Source organism: Squalius cephalus (genome assembly GCF_949319135.1).
Source record: "Squalius cephalus genome assembly, chromosome: 18".
NCBI lineage: Eukaryota > Metazoa > Chordata > Actinopteri > Cypriniformes > Leuciscidae > Squalius > Squalius cephalus.
Genome location: NC_137139.1, coordinates 20,486,080 through 20,501,620, shown reverse-complemented (window position 1 = coordinate 20,501,620; position 15,541 = coordinate 20,486,080). Strand labels below are relative to the sequence as shown.

General features: G+C 43.8%; 1 protein-coding gene across 7 annotated transcripts in view; it reads right to left on the bottom strand.

Moving 5' to 3' along the window:
* Positions 1 to 553: 553 nt before the first annotated feature.
* The window catches only part of samd11 (sterile alpha motif domain containing 11), a gene marked incomplete at its 3' end in the record, with an annotated part of 90,943 nt that continues 75,955 nt past the window's right edge, over positions 554 to 15,541 (bottom strand). For 4 of the 7 annotated variants that reach the window (XM_079848715.1, XM_079848716.1, XM_079848711.1 and 1 more), the window contains 7 exons: positions 13,479 to 13,623; positions 7,868 to 7,980; positions 7,206 to 7,284; positions 6,284 to 7,008; positions 4,298 to 4,422; positions 3,752 to 3,862; positions 554 to 2,328 (listed from right to left, as the gene is read on the bottom strand). In XM_079848715.1, coding sequence (XP_079704841.1) covers positions 2,086 to 2,328; positions 3,752 to 3,862; positions 4,298 to 4,422; positions 6,284 to 7,008; positions 7,206 to 7,284; positions 7,868 to 7,980; positions 13,479 to 13,623 — 1,541 coding nt within the window. The remainder of the gene's footprint in view (positions 2,329 to 3,751; positions 3,863 to 4,297; positions 4,423 to 6,283; positions 7,009 to 7,205; positions 7,285 to 7,867; positions 7,981 to 13,478; positions 13,624 to 15,541) is intronic. The other 3 variants (XM_079848712.1, XM_079848713.1, XM_079848714.1) reach the window with 3 other exon arrangements.

The following is a 15,541-nucleotide window of genomic DNA, read 5'->3' as shown; positions in this document are numbered from 1 at the left end:
TTGAGCTAAAACTTCACATACACACTCAGACTCAAACTGGGGACATCAGAGACTTATTTTACATCTTGTAAAAAGGGGCATTATACCACCCCTTTAAGGTGCTGTTCAGAACGTCAGGCAACGTTAAATTCAGGCCACCATGACTAAACTTCAGCTGGGCTTCATTCAGTTTTCACTAGAGCAGCAGCGCTCATGTTTGCATGAGTCTGGGTAACAGGTTTACTCCTCTATCACTCAAGTACACAGTATCACAAGCAGCACCTGGTGCTGACAGTCACGGTTGCAGTAAAAAGATTTTTTAAGAGGCGGATGGTGGACGTCCCTGAGAGTCATTTGTTCTTTGGGTTAGGCGGGGACCACAGGGGCGCTGGCCTGTGACTGAACCTGACGCTCTGACAGCTGTTGTTGACCTGAACCTTACACTCACACTCCCCTAACCAGGGGATTTACCATCCACTGCCATCCACTGGGGCCGCCACTCCCTGCATGACTGTGGAGGAGTCTGGAAATAAACATCACTCGGAGAGAAAAAAAAAGAGAAACAAGCATCTTTAAGTTTTCAATAGGATTTATTTCACCCAGCGGAGAATAGAAAAATAGGATGAAGACAAAACATTGATGGGAAATCTAGTGACGATTTTAATTAATTGCTTACATATTTAAAAAGAAAAAACAATTTCAAAGATTTGCATAAAGAGCTTTGTGCCGTCCATTTCCCTGCAACAAAGAGAAAAGTATTGTTCTTTGGGATCAATTTAAGGACAATTTAATATCTCGTTGCTCTAACTACAGCAAACAAATTTCTATAAATATTTTTTTCCTCATTTATATACTGAAGTGGCATTTAAGATTGGGGCTCATGATTATTACAACTGGAATACACAGCAAACAGAAAAAGAAGAACAAAAGTAACACAGAGTCACCCAGTCACATTTTGTTCAGTAATAAAGAAGATTTTTAACTCGTGCAACTACATTTAACAAAACGTACCACTTATTTCATCTTCAGTATATTCTCATCTTGAGCATGTTTCTATACAATTCAGGATAACATGTCTTTCCCACAGCAGTAATTGTGACCTCACAATGGCATTAATCCATCTATGGACTAGCATAGGGATGGACGTACATCCTTTCCTAATGCCCTTTTTCGTAGGGTCGTGAAACTAAAACGGGCCCAGATGTTTGTCGGGTGAGAGGGTGGGCCATTGCTTTGGCTGATGGCTTTTGGTCACAGGAAGTCTTAAGTGCTTTACACATCTTTCTTTTTGAGTTTCTCTTCCTTCAGTATGGCCCTGTATGTGTACCTTGTTTCATCACCGGAGAGATCAACACTAGATCTCGTTTGAAAATTCCACATCCATCCATCTTTGGTTTTGGACTGTGGAATGCATAGTTGCACTGGTCAAGTCTGCAAATGAGTTCCATCCTGTTCTTATATTTAATCCTCTTTGGAGGATTTAGTCTTTCGAAGCTAAACCAACTCCAGAGAGTTTAAAAACGGCTGGAAGTTGGAGGAGGAGGTGGCGTAAACGCAAGAAAAAAAAAGAGTCTTTTTCTAAGTTTACCGCTCCCCGAGATCGTTGGTTACCACAAGAGTTCATTGCAGCGAATGATCCTTTCCTACAAAGTCTGACACAAAAGAATTTTGCATGTGTACCTTGTGCGCTTGCTGGATGCGTCTCTCTTCCTTCTGGCATGCGGTTTAGGAGCAGCTGTCTGCTCACGTTCATCTCTCGCACACTCTAACCCTTCCTGTCTCGTCCCCAAGTCCCTATTTGCACATCTTTGGATTTTGGCTTCCTCTCAGCCGCTGCGAAGGGTGGAGCTGTTTCAGCCCGCATCATTTCTTCAGTGTCTCTCTTCTTTCTGCACATTTCTCCACACTTTTCCTAAAAAGATTAAGTGCCTCTGCATAAAGGTCCTCAAGTTTGCTTTTTATTTCGGGAGGGGGGTAGAGGGGGTAAGAGGAAGGAAAGAATAGTTCAAAGAGGGCCCCCTTCATGCCCTCTTTCCGTCTTTACCTCCTCCCTGAAGCACTGCCTCTGCCATATGGAGAAGCAGTCAAGAGTTTTAATGGCCAATTCTACGAGGGAGGTTTAGTGGAGTCGTAGGCTCCCGCTGAGGAGGGGTTTCCGTTCTCCTGTTTAGGGGAGGCGCGGCAGGCGGGAGGGGGCACGCTGAATGGGGAGGAAGTGCTGCCGGTAGAAAGAGGACGGGTCTCGGCGGGCAGGGGGTCTCTGTCTGTGGGGCGTAGAACAGATGGCGGCAGCGGGAGGGCCAGCGGGAAGCTGGTCATGTAGAATATTCTGCCAATACGTCGCGCCACCTGAGGAAAGCAGCCACATGCCAGCGTTATTTCTCACACCATACACCCAACAGGAAGTGCATAAGGATGTACAGTAACAGTGATACAAGATGATTGTGTTCATGTCTGCTCAGAATAATGAACGAAGAAATGTGATAATACATGATGAAACAAGACAAAAAATCTTTAGGTATGTGGGGCCCTGGGCAAGATCATTAAAAAAAAATCTATAAAAATTACAAATATCTTCTGGTCAGAAGTTCTGATATGTTCATTTATTATGGACCATCTTTGTAGCCCCCTTTGTAGCCCGCTCTTCAGGAGCAGTATGCACTCCTGCTCCTGAAGAGAAACTTTCCTGCAAAGTTTAGATCCATCCCTTTCCAACACACCGGATCAGAAGTTTTAAGTGATCCTGAAGACCTTGATTAGCTTGTACAAGTAAGTTTTATTAGGATTTGACCTAAACTCAGGAAGTTGGCCCTCCAGAAGCAGGATAGTACACCCTTGCTCTATGGCCCTCTTAAGTCCACTGTAATGCAGAGTTCCAACCCTGATCAAAAGAAATTCTGCAGGACAGTTGGGACAGAGTTGCCCACCCTTTCCCTATTGTTTATCTGTCCACTATTATTGCAGCGTCTTGACATGGAGAGCTATCTTCCTGCAGAGTTTAGCTATAACCCCATTTAAATACCTGAATCAAGTAATCAAGGTCTCAAGAATACTTAATGAAGTTTTATTTCCTTCGGATGAGACGTTAAACCGAGGTCCTGACTCTCTGTGGTCATTAAAAATCCCAGGATGTCCTTCGAAAAAGAATAGGGGTGTAACCCCGGCATCCTGGCCAAATTTGCCCCTTGGCCCCTGTCCATCATGGCCTCCTAATCATCCCCATATACTGATTGGCTTCATCACTGTCTCCTCTCCACCAGTAAGCTGGTGTGTGGTGGGCGTTCTGGCGCAATATGGCTGCCGTCGCATCATCCAAGTGGATGCTGCACATTGGTGGTGGTTGAGGAGATTCCCCCATCTATGTAAAGCGCTTTGAGGTCTCAGAAAAAGCGCTATATAAATGTAACGAATTATTATTATTTAACAAAGTTCGGGAGGAACGCAAGAGGAAGCCGTTATAGCCGTCTCTCACCTCTGTCCTACGACAGTTTCACAGCATCCCTCCACCACCCCATCGCCTCACTCTTGGCTGGTTTCTATCCCAGTCAAGGAGGGGGAGTACTCTGGGTTCGGGCCAAATTCCGAGCTCTGAGCCCTCCCCCAGACAGAACGGCAAATACGCACAAATACTATATTTGATTTCATGTACGTGTAAACTAGTGAAATAATTACAGGCAGGTGTGTTGGAGTAAGGTCTGCATAAAACTCTGCACGATGTTGGCCCTCCAGGAGCAGGATTTGACACCCCTGGTACAGCAGGTCTTCTCTTTACCTGAGAGCGGATCTTGAGGGCAGGCCCCAGTTTCAATCCCATGTTGTTGAGCAAGTGGTCCTCAGTTAGCAGTGGCAGAGTCTCGCCATCAATGGCCTGCTCTCTGAAGACCTGAAATAGATGACCTAGCTTCAGCTGACGTTGATGAACATTGACCATTTCACTCAACATGCACACAATTCACGTGACTCATTCCACGGGGAAGCTCATGCATACTCGGCATCTGCAGTGAAATGTGGTGCGCTGTGGTCAACGGTGGGGTTTTGTTGATGCTTTGAGCATGCGACAGAATGACATTCGGTGTGGTGAGATGTGTGAGACAGAGCTGTGAGTGAGAAAGATAAGAGCAGCGCAGAGCGGCCTTCTAACTTTTTAAAGAACACTCAAGAAACAACTAAATCAAGCTATTCTGGTCTAATGTTCTTGTCTACAAATTGCAGCACGTGATCTTCCTTCTGTGCTGTACTGTATGTCTCCAGTAGCCCCTGTTAAAGGCAGGGGCAGGAGAGGAGGTATCCAACGCTCTGCTCCTGCTCTTGTCCTCACCTGTGTGTACTCCCCACAGCCTGCTAGGCTGCTGATGAAGCTGCACACCTCCTCCACACTCCACTTGCTGATGTCCTCGACTGCTCCCGCCTCTTCTCCGTCCACAAAAAGACCTCCCATTGCGCCTGTGAGCCCGCCGGGCCGAGAGGAAGCAGAAATCATTAGAGACAGAAGGCCCCCTGTCCCCTTACACACTCACTTGCACCTACACACCGCTCTGTTATTGACCCTGCCTATTACAGAGTTTAGTAAAGGTCAGCGGCAGGGCCCCTTCCTGGGGGAGGTCTCTCAGCTGGAGCAGGTAATGCATTTCAGATGGCTGAGGTTGCTCTGCACTCATTCAGTTAAACGGGGAGAAACTCTTAAGCTTGTTAAACTCGTCTTTACCTCGATATTAATGTGGGGTTAAACCTTGTTTGCTTCGTTGTAATGTGGATAACAATAATTTAAAAAAAAAAAAAAATTTTTTTTGGAACACAAGCACATTGTCCAGGTTACTCTTTTCCATACAACAAAAATGGATGATAATTGTGGCTGTCAAGCTCCAAAGTTTACCAGTGAAAGTACATTTAAGTTCCTGACTTTTCATGGTATTTTATAGTATTATTATTCTTTTTTTTTTTTTTAGACAGCAAAATAGTGCCAGCCAAGATCCTGCCCACATCTGGTTCACGTGGATTCCACACGGCCCAGATGTGGGCCGGATCTGGGCAGACACTATGTTGCTGTCTGGTTTGGAGCTTGATAGCTGCGATTCCCATTTACTATTGTAAATAATTCATTATGGCAGTGAGCAATAACAGAATTTTAGTTTTGTTTTAAACTTTTTTAAACTATAATTTTTTTCTCTCTGTGTCTCATCATATCATTGGTAAGATGAGACTTGTTTGTATGTTAGTATACTAGTGCATTTTTGTATACAAAATCTTTTTGTATGTTGCATGCTCAGTATTTGCTAGAATGCCTGAGGTAGATTAGCTCAGCCTCTCTCTGAATTGGTCACTTCCTCATTAGGAGACTCATTTTCCATTAAAACTTGCTCTGGGCTTGCTTGCACTCTGGGCTCAATTTCTCAGTTTCTCTCTAACTCTCTTGCTCACTCTTTCTGTCTCTTTGAGGACAAGGAATACTATGTGAACTCCAGATTTTTATAGTTGAGGAGCAGGCATATGATGTCACCAACACTAGTGCTCTGTATGTTCGTTTTAAATGAAGAGTGCTTTGGAATTTTGGAATATGGAAATTTATGTCTCCATGGCTACGTTCACACTGCAAGCCTTAGTGCTAAATTCCGATTTATTGCTCAGATGTATAGCTGTTCACATTGTTGTTTTAAATGTGGCCAATGTCAGATTCCAGTGCGAACAGATCATGGTCCTGAACTAACCAGCATGTGCAAAAGAATGATAAAAAGACATCACACAGCACACTGTCATACGGAAATAAACTCGGAGAACATTAAAGTAAATGATTACTCGTTTATTTATAGTGTGATCTGCCGCGGAAGCCAGTGAATTTATGTGCAGGCAATATATAAAAAGAAAAAAATAATTTTTAAACATTTATGATACGAGCCCTCGTGTTTTGCTTGAATGAGCTGTCACTGTAATACTTATGAGTTGTGACACATCACTGTCCTTCACTGACTACCTTTCGCAACTATCTTGATAACTTCGGGTATGTAAAATCTTTGAAGTGACTCCCATGAGCACAGAATTGTGACAAATGTTGCTCTAGAGTGACGTAAAAGTCACATGAATTCTGATATGACTGTTCAGACTGTGGTCGCGTTGCAAAACATTTGACCTGTATCAGATTTAGTACCTCATATGGAAGTGGCAAAAATCGGAATTGAAAAAAAAAAGATCTAAATCCATCGGATTTGGGCCACATTTACCTGCAGTCTGAACGTAGCATAAGATACAATATCTCTCACTGAATGTGATTAGATTCTGTTATCTGAATTTTAAACAGCTGTGAACTCACCGGTGTGAAAGTAAGGGCTGGTGTATGGAAAGGTAAAGGGCAGCGTTTGTCCAGGCAAAGTGGTTAAGGGTGGGATTCCTGGTGGCAGGTATTTGGCCTCACTCTTGCTCAGTCCTGATGTGAAGAGGTGGTGGGTCGGTGACTCTTGCCCAATGGAGCTACAAGGGGCACTGAGCCGTCCTGACCCCTCCCCCAGCTCTTTCACTGTTTCGCTAGACTTGGTCACATCCTTGCCTTGACACACCTCCGAACCGAGACTATGTCCGTCCACTTTGGAAAGCCTCTCAGGCCTGTCTTCCCCAACCTCTGCATCAATCTCAGAGTCTTTCATGTCTTCATCTTGTCCCTCTGTTTCTCCATCCCGTGCACAACCCTCACTGAGCATCTCTTTAGCCTCAGACAAACCCCCTTGTTGGTCCCCTCGGAGTGGTCCTCCTTTCCTCAAGCTCTTCCTGTTGCTGAGGTCTTTAGAGGAAGTGCCTACTGCTGCCCCCTGGTGGTTGAGGGAGAGTAATGGGGTGTTGTTGTGCCGCAAAACCAGCATGGCATTGCGGCGATTGAGCTCCTCTCTGAGAGGGTGGCCCTCTGGGATTTCGTGCAGGCTGCGCAAGGCAGGGTGTTCTGCAGGAAGCCCAGGATGCAGGCCCAGTGGGTCCGCCAGCAGTCGCTGCCTGTGGAGGTTCTCTAACTCCTTCTGTCTCAACAACTCAGCAGACATTTCCAACCTGGAGGAACATTCCACAATCAGAAAGGCACACTGCAACATGGAAATTGTAAGATTGTAACTTACATAATATAAAATTCCCCACAGTGTTTGTGTGCATCATCAATTAAATCTATCTTTTGGTATAGTACAAACAGTTGCTCAAACATCAAGTAGTAGTTGATTGAGACATATATCTGTGCATCTCTATAACATTACCTAGCAAGGTTCTGTTTACGAAGGATCTCCTGTTGACGAGCGAACATCTCTGCCTGAGCAGGCTGCAGGAAACCATAACCTACAGAACAACAGCAAGAGAACATCAATTTTACAGGGAAGGGAAACATATTCATCCCATTTTACAGCTATCATTAAAACAAAAATAAGGTATACATCTGTTTGTATACAATATACATCAAGTGTTCAGATTATACACACTCATATAGTGATATATACAGTGGCCCCAAAATAAATGATGATAGACCTTTCCTCTTTGAGGAATTTTTTTAATTACTTTTTAAATCAACTGATCTCAAGGTAATTTTAAGTGGATGTATGAAGTCAGTTCTCCTCAAGTTCACACAGGTGTCCTAGCAGAGTAACACAGGTGTAGTTCATCACATTAACTATGGATGTTACACCTATGTTTGAGCATCAGAAAGTGTCCAAATAATTTTGCCTTAATGTTGATCTATTGTTGAATTTCAAACCTAACCTTTTGTTTGAAAAGCCCACTTGTGCTATATTAATCTAAAATAAATGCTATTGCATATATAACTGTATATATAACCAATACCACATCAAAAAAACTCCCAGGTTAAATGAGTTTGGAGTAAATGTGAGTGTATGTGTGTGTAACATCTGGTAGAGGTAATGCTCACCTGGGGCTTGGCAGAGGGCAGAAGGCATGCCCAGGAACGGGGGACGCAGGTGAGGCCCCAGAGCAATGTGAGGAGCATTCTGTGGGGACAGCAATGGAGGGTGCGATATGTCTCTGTGCACAAAAAAAAACAAACACCATCATTAACAAACTGCTACTGTTTTTCTACTGTACACAAGTCTTTCACAACCTGCTTGAAGTCAATACAAAACAACATTTATAACCCATTTTATTTTATATTACAGGATACATTTTTCATAAACGGGATATTCAAAAAGAAAAATTGTATGTACAAAATATAAACATAGATTATCATTTTTTTTATATAATTTTTTTTGGAATAACGTACACACATGTATCATTTTCAATAAGACTAAACCATGAATGAAGTCAATAGAGTCTGTCTTGGGGTCTGTAAATATGTCATGTTTGACTTCACGAAATTGTTACTTACACAATACATGCACTGTCTTAATTGTGTGGTGTTATGGTATTAAAAAAGGGGGGCTTGTAACAGTCTGATATGACTGTGTGGTGGTACGGTAATGATACAGGTTCATCAACAGTCTGGTTCAGTTGTACAGCATTATGGTAATGATACAGATTTTCAGCAGTCTGTTATGGCTGTGTTTTGGAAAGCTAACTATAGATTTCCAACAGTCTAATATGGCTGTGTGCCGTTGTGGTAATGATTCAGGTTTTTTAAGGAGTCTGGTACAGTTGTACGGTGCTATGGTAATGAACAGGTTGTCAACAATCTGTTACTTCTGTGTGGTGGTATCCTTACAATACAGGTTTCCAAAGTCGAATACAATATAGCTGTGTGGTGTTATGGTAATGCTGCGTTCTCTTCCATCGGTTATTTTTATCGCTCCCTCCGGTGCACACGAGCGACCGTAGCCCCTCATCAGTCCTGTCACGCTGTGGACAGCGGCACTGTTTGTATCCTTGCCCCCCCCACCCCACCCCACCCCACAACCTCCATCATCTCCTCGCTCCCTCCCTCTTGCTCTGCTGCGCTCTGTGGCCCTGCCACTCTGGTAATGAGGCCTGAATGCACAATAAGAGCATGTCATACTCCGACAGCTGGGGCGGCCCCCCAGCCTCGCCCGGGCTACAGGCTGAAGCACCCACTAATTAACACAGTTCTTCCTCTTCCACCCCAACACACACGCACACATCCCCCTCCTCTTCCTGTCTCCCTCCGCCGTATTCAGCCAATAAAAAGATGGCGTGTCGCGTAGCCTCAATTAAATTTTTCTCCTTTTGTACAGGTGGAGAACACAGGCTGTTCATATACAATACTGCAGCCGCCTTTATAGAGCCCTGGCAGGGAAGAAGGAAAACGAGAGGAGGGGTAAGTAGAGAAAAGGAGGGAGAGGAAAAATATGAAGAAGTATACTAGTGGCGAGGTGTTGAAATCCAGGCAAATCCTGCGGTGTCTTTTTAAAGCTTTTTACTGCTCCTCTGCCAATGCAAGCCCCTCCATTTACTGCAACTCTTCACTGAGCCCCCCAACACAAGCGCTCACACATGCATAAATATAAATGAAACCCAACACACCTAAAGCAAGCGAAAGAACAGCGCGGTTGCTTTGTACTTGTGACTGAGCAACGCTTGCTCCAGGGGGAGAGAGACTGAGCAATGCAGTGCAACACAAACACATAAACATCCAAACAGAAGGGATGGAAAACAAAAAAAAACCATCTGAAATGAGGGAAGAAGCCATATTTTGCTATGCTCTACTTAGGTTTTATGCAATTTCTCAGCTAAATAGCCCTTGCATGTCTTCCTTGAGCAAAAACAAAGAAGAAATCTAAAAACACAGGTACAAGCGGAACAAGCATGTGTGTAAATAGAGGGGTTGGGGAAGGTGTGGAGAGACACAAAGGGGGGGATTCATCGATCGATTGGGCGGCTGTTGAAATGTTAATGCTAATCGTATAACCGCTTTCCGCCGGTGCCTCGCACTTCTGTGGCAGCTCCAATTAATCTGGAAGAAGGCAGCGCGTGACCTTGGGGCCGGGAGTCGGGCCGGCAGCCCAGCCATGCTTATGTAATTACACTGTGAAGTGTGTAATCACCTGGCCTAATCCCTCAGGCCTCACAATTAGCCCGGGCGGCGCTGGCCAGGCCTGCCAAACTCTGCGCCGCCCTGCGCGGCCCACAGATGAATAACGGTCAATTAAAGCTGCATGACTGGGGCCGCGAGGCGTCCGCTCGATAGTAATTAGCTGTAATCATGGGGAGACGTGCCCGGCAGACGTGCTTCTCCTTTTATAGGAAGCAATTTTGGAATGAGGCAAGCGTTAACCATTTCACTCTGGGTCTTTGGCCGAGAGAAAAAGAAAAATGGGGTTGAAAGAGAACAAGAAAAAAACAGGGCGATATGTTGGAGGGCAGGGATTATGACTCTGTTTTAACGTGTATTCTCACAAAATACTCCAAATGTAAACATTTTAAAGCTGCATTGTGTAATTAGTGCTCCACTAGCTACACCAGACGAAATTGCAAAAATAATGAATATTTCCAAACAGGTTTTCCAGTTGGCATGTTAGTTTTCTCTGTGCTTTAAAGAGATATGAACATTGTGTCACACAAGAAGATATATAAAAAATATATATTTTCAATGTTTTTTTTAATCCATACAATGAAAGTAATTGGGATCTAATTCCTTGACTTTAATTGTATGGACAAAAGCAACTAAAACATTCAGAACATCTTTTGTGTTTTACAGAAAAAAAAAAAAAAAAGGTCATAGGTTTAGAAAGACATGAGAGTAAATGATGATTATTTTCATTTTTGACTGAACTATCCCTTTAAATAGAGATAAAAGTATTTCAACATTTAAAAAAGTTGCATGAGGCAGCTTTAAAAAAAAATTACATTTATTGTTACACTGACTGCAGTTCAGTTTACAGGCTTAATTACCGCTACATCTTTTGAGGACTGCCTCTGTTCCTCCACCCTGCCCCATCTCTCCTTTTCTCTATCTGTCGATCTCTCTAGCTCTCTCGCAACCTAGCTAGCGGTAGGGCAAGTAGACGCCACTTGTGTTCGCTCATGTGTGACGACCTGTCAGAGTGGCAGCGGCGTCGCTCCCTGCCTGAAAGCAACGGCAGTGTGGAGTGTTGTCTGTGTGTGCGCGCGTGTGTGTGTGTGTGTGTGTGTGTGTGTGTGTGTGTGTGTGTGTGTGTGTGTGTGAAGGCAGAGGCAAAGCACCCAACTGGCCAGACGAGAAAAAGAGAGAGAGAGAAAAGTGGAGCAGAGCTGACAGGATGGCCCTTAATGAGAGGAGCGCGGGGGATTAGCCGCTCGCCACACCGTGCCCGCCTCGCCTTGACTCGAGGCGGGAACACATTTGCACAGGAAGCACATTAAAATGCATAAGGCACTTGCTCACCCAACGCCCCCCACCCCAGACCACTGTTTGTTGCTTGTGCTGCCCCACATGCCAAACACATTAGGATTTGCCTTGCAGATTCCCTAAATGCAATCTGCCATTTAAACCCAGACAAATGGCCAGCCATGGCTGCAGGACTATTGATCTTGGTAATGATTTGTTTTTAACAATAGCCACTAATGGGCGTCAGATAATCAATTATGGAGAGTCGATAGAAAGGTGAGCTTGAGGAATGGCTTCCGGCGCACTGTTTTAGCCTGGTGGACTCTCTGTCGATACTTTAGAGGGGTTGGCAATGTCACACAATCTGTGCTAAAAGCTTATAGCCCACCCAAACATACAGGCCAGTATTCTGCCATCATTTTTCCACTGTCATATTCACAAATGACGTGGAGAACAAATGGAGAAATCTGAAAGACTGCACTGGTCACTCTTTTACATACAATTTTAATGAGACTGAAGCTTTAAAGCTTCAAATGGGACATAAAACCCCCAATTAAGAATCCAAAAGTGTTTCTCCGTGAATGAATCATTCAGACTGATTTTGTGAATCAAATCAAATGATTCATTCTCATGAACTCTTAAGAACGTGCCAAGTCATATAGACCACTTTTATAATACGTTTATTGTGCGTTATATCATTTTTGAAGCTTGAAATCTTTGGTCCCAGTTCATTGTAACTGCATGGAAAAAAGAAAACGATTTCCCCGTATGTGTTCCACAAAAGAATGTGCTTGTATCAACATGAGGGTGAGTAAATGATGACAGAATTGTTATTTTGGGTTATTTAACCCATAAATGTGCATTTAAACAGTTTTAAAATTTTCTGAGCTCTAACTAAACGGTTAAACAAAGGGTTAAAGAACCAATGAACAAAAAAATGAGTGTGTAGGAGCGAGAAAAAACACTTTCCTCCCTCCCTCCTTTCACCCACAACCTAGGAAGTGTGCAGGCCTCGTTAACATCAGCGGTCCTGTGTGGCTAATTACCGTGAGCTGGCGGAGCTGCGGCGGCTGGCTGGTCAAAGCTGCACGCTGAGCTCCTGACATGATGCTGCGCTGGGCCAGGAACCGAACAGAGTTCCCCCACCCACGCTGGGTGACCCCTCCCAATTCACTTCCTCCCTACCGCCTCGCCTCGCTGGCCCATTATCGATCCTCCAGCTTCCCGCGCCACATAAATAATCGACAAGCAATTACCTGCCTACTCCCGCTGCCTGGGCTTTGTTTGGAGGCGGAGGGGAGCGCCGCGAGCACAGTGGCCTTGCTGAGATGAGGAGAGAGGGAGGAGGAGAGCAATTCGGTGGGGGGGCATTGCAGGAAGGAGAACGGCGTGTGTTGTCCTAGCGACCCGTTCGGTCCTGAGCCCTATAAATGCCTCCTGACAAGATCAAATCGAACAGGGTTGCGAAGAGGTCATCGCTGAGATCATACCCACTGGCACATCCCATTAAGTGGATTTTCTATTCTTTCCGTGGCCTTAATGCCAACTTCCATTTTTCCCTCCCTTTTCACTCTTCCGTTACTTTGGTGCATAATTTAATTTTTCCCTCTTTTCTCTTCGGCAGGCAGTCACCCACTCCAACACGCATGCAGTATTCATTAGAGTCGGATGTTGGCTTCATTATTAATGTAAAATATTCATGTTATTTTAAAGCTTAGCATTTTTTCCTGTATCCGTGTTCTTAAAGTGCGCCTCCGAGGTTTCCACTCAGCAGAGGGCATTTATCAACCAAACGCGCACTCACATGCACATATACAGCTCATCCACTTTTAAACGACAATATGGAGTCAAGAAAGCATATGTGTGGTTCCAGCCACTGTCCAAACCAGATGCCACTTACTAAAGTGATCTCTTTTGTGGAAAATCTAAGTTTTTCCTACATGAGATGACACCATGAGATAGGATATTCTGTTGGTAGAACAGTGAAATCTCATTGGCCCAAAACCTTTGCCACATAATTGTACAGTAAACATCAAATATCCTCTTATTAGTTGTGATAGTGATAGATTGCTTGACGCATCTTGTCTGGTATGGACGCCACGTCAGGCTGTAATACGTTTGCCCATCACAGAGCAAGAGGTGGAGAGACTAATGTGAAAGACTTAACGTACATTTAGTGTAAAATCGAACAATTGAGATTAAAGTGTGCTGAACAAGTGTGCATAAGAGATAATCCAGAAAGTATGATGTTATGTATGTGTATTACCGCTCAGGGAACTGTGCGTCTCTGTGCTGGGGAAGGCCCTGTTTGCGCCGCTGGCTGGAGGAGCTGCCTGCAGAGGGGACGTGGGCTTCCATTCCTCCCGCGTTTCTAACGGCAGCCATGGCTTCCTGACGCACACGCAGCAGCTCTGTGAATGGAATGAACAGACCAGTTAAATTCGAGAAACTCGTCCGGTCTGTGTTGTCAGTGTCAAATCTGTCAGTCTAGCTCTGAACCAACACAGTAAGATTTAGTCCAAGAGTCCCAGAATATGTTATATGCCACACAGGCAAGACTTCACACTCCTCCTCACAGATGATTACTTTTAATCAGTTAAAGAAAAACACAGGTGATCTACTGCAGTCACTTCTTCACTGTTCAACATGGGGCTCCCAATGAATCGCTGAGCATTATGGGACAAATATGAGTGTAACTGCAGATGAAGCATATTGTTTATTAATAAAAACATTCATTATTTTTTTCTACCCATCATTAAAACCAATAAACCTTAAGTAAAATAAAATGAGGACTGTCAATAGAATAAAATAAATGATTAATAAATCTTATGATTTCTGACAAGTCTTTAGGAAGCAGAAAGAAACAGTAGTAATATCAAATTTGGTCTTTTTTTACCACCAGCAGCCGCTTGCAGACCCCTAACAGTCAAAAAATTATAATATGGAAAATATCCATAATAATACACTACAACAATTTCTCACTGGTTGCACAAGCACATTATAGTATCAATATTATTTAAAAAAAAATCGTGATGTTGGACCACTGACACATTTCTAGGGTGTTGTGGGTTTCTAAGGTGTTCTTGGTGGCAAATCTATGTATAGATTTTTTGTTGTTGTTGTTTATCATTCACCAAGCAAAAATAATGAGTTTGGTTGCTTATAAAAGTAATTCCACACCTTGACAAGCCACTCGATTCATGTATCATTCATGTCCAATAAACGGTGCGGGACGTGCTGAAATTTAATACTTAAGATTAGGAGTTAGTTCATAGAGCTAATCCTTAACAAACACCATTAACAAAAGTCAGTAAAATAAAACAAACTACATAAGAATAATTATGACTTAAAGGGATAGTTCACCTAAAAATGAAAATTCTGTCATTATTTACTTGCCCTCAAGTTGTTCCAAACCTGCATGAATTTCTGCTGAACACGAAAGAAGATATTTTGAAAAATATGGGTACCCAAACAGTTGTGGGGCACCATTGACTTCCATAGTATGGAAAAAGTAATGGAAGTCAATGGTGCCCAATTGTTGTTGGTAACAAACATTCTTTAAAATATCTCCCTTTGCGCTCAGCAGAACGACTCGAGGGTGAGTAAATGTCATTTTTGGGTGATCTATCCCTTTGAACTGTTTGAGATGACATGTAAACTGAAATGTAATTGAGCTGCTGGTCTCCCTCCTGAATCTGCGATGTTAGACCATCCCAGACCCATCTCCCAACATTACCAAACTAACAGGGTCACAACAGGAAGCGCACTCTCTAATGAAAGAGTGTTAAATAGAAAATCCATCCTGCATGCCTCCCTCTCTTCCTCTCCCTCTCTCTCCTCTCTCGCTCCCTCTCTCCTCTGGCCCTTTTTTAATTAGACGGTTCCCTCGGGAGCTGGCGGCCATTTCCGAGGCTGGCGTGTGGGTCTGAGTGATCGGGTCGGAGGCACCACGACAGATATTAATGTGCACAGGCCCGTTGTATTGATCTGTTTATTGCACTGCCCCGCGGGGGCCCAGACTGACAGCGGACAAACCTCCAACAGCCCGTGAGAGGGAATAAAAGAGAATGAAAAAAAAAACAGAAGAATCTACTTTCAAGGAAAAGCAGAAATGCCTGTCATTTGGTCACACACTCATTCCAGATGATCAAAATAATTAGTAGTCTGTCCACACACATTATTACCAGCTGGAAAAATCTGGCTTAAGCATGTTGATGTGTTTTGGAAAATGGTAGCTGGTTCCCAGCACATCATTGATGCTCTTAGACCAGCTCGGTCTGGCAACAAACCTTCTAATAACCAGCTGCTGCTGCAACCATTTTACAATAC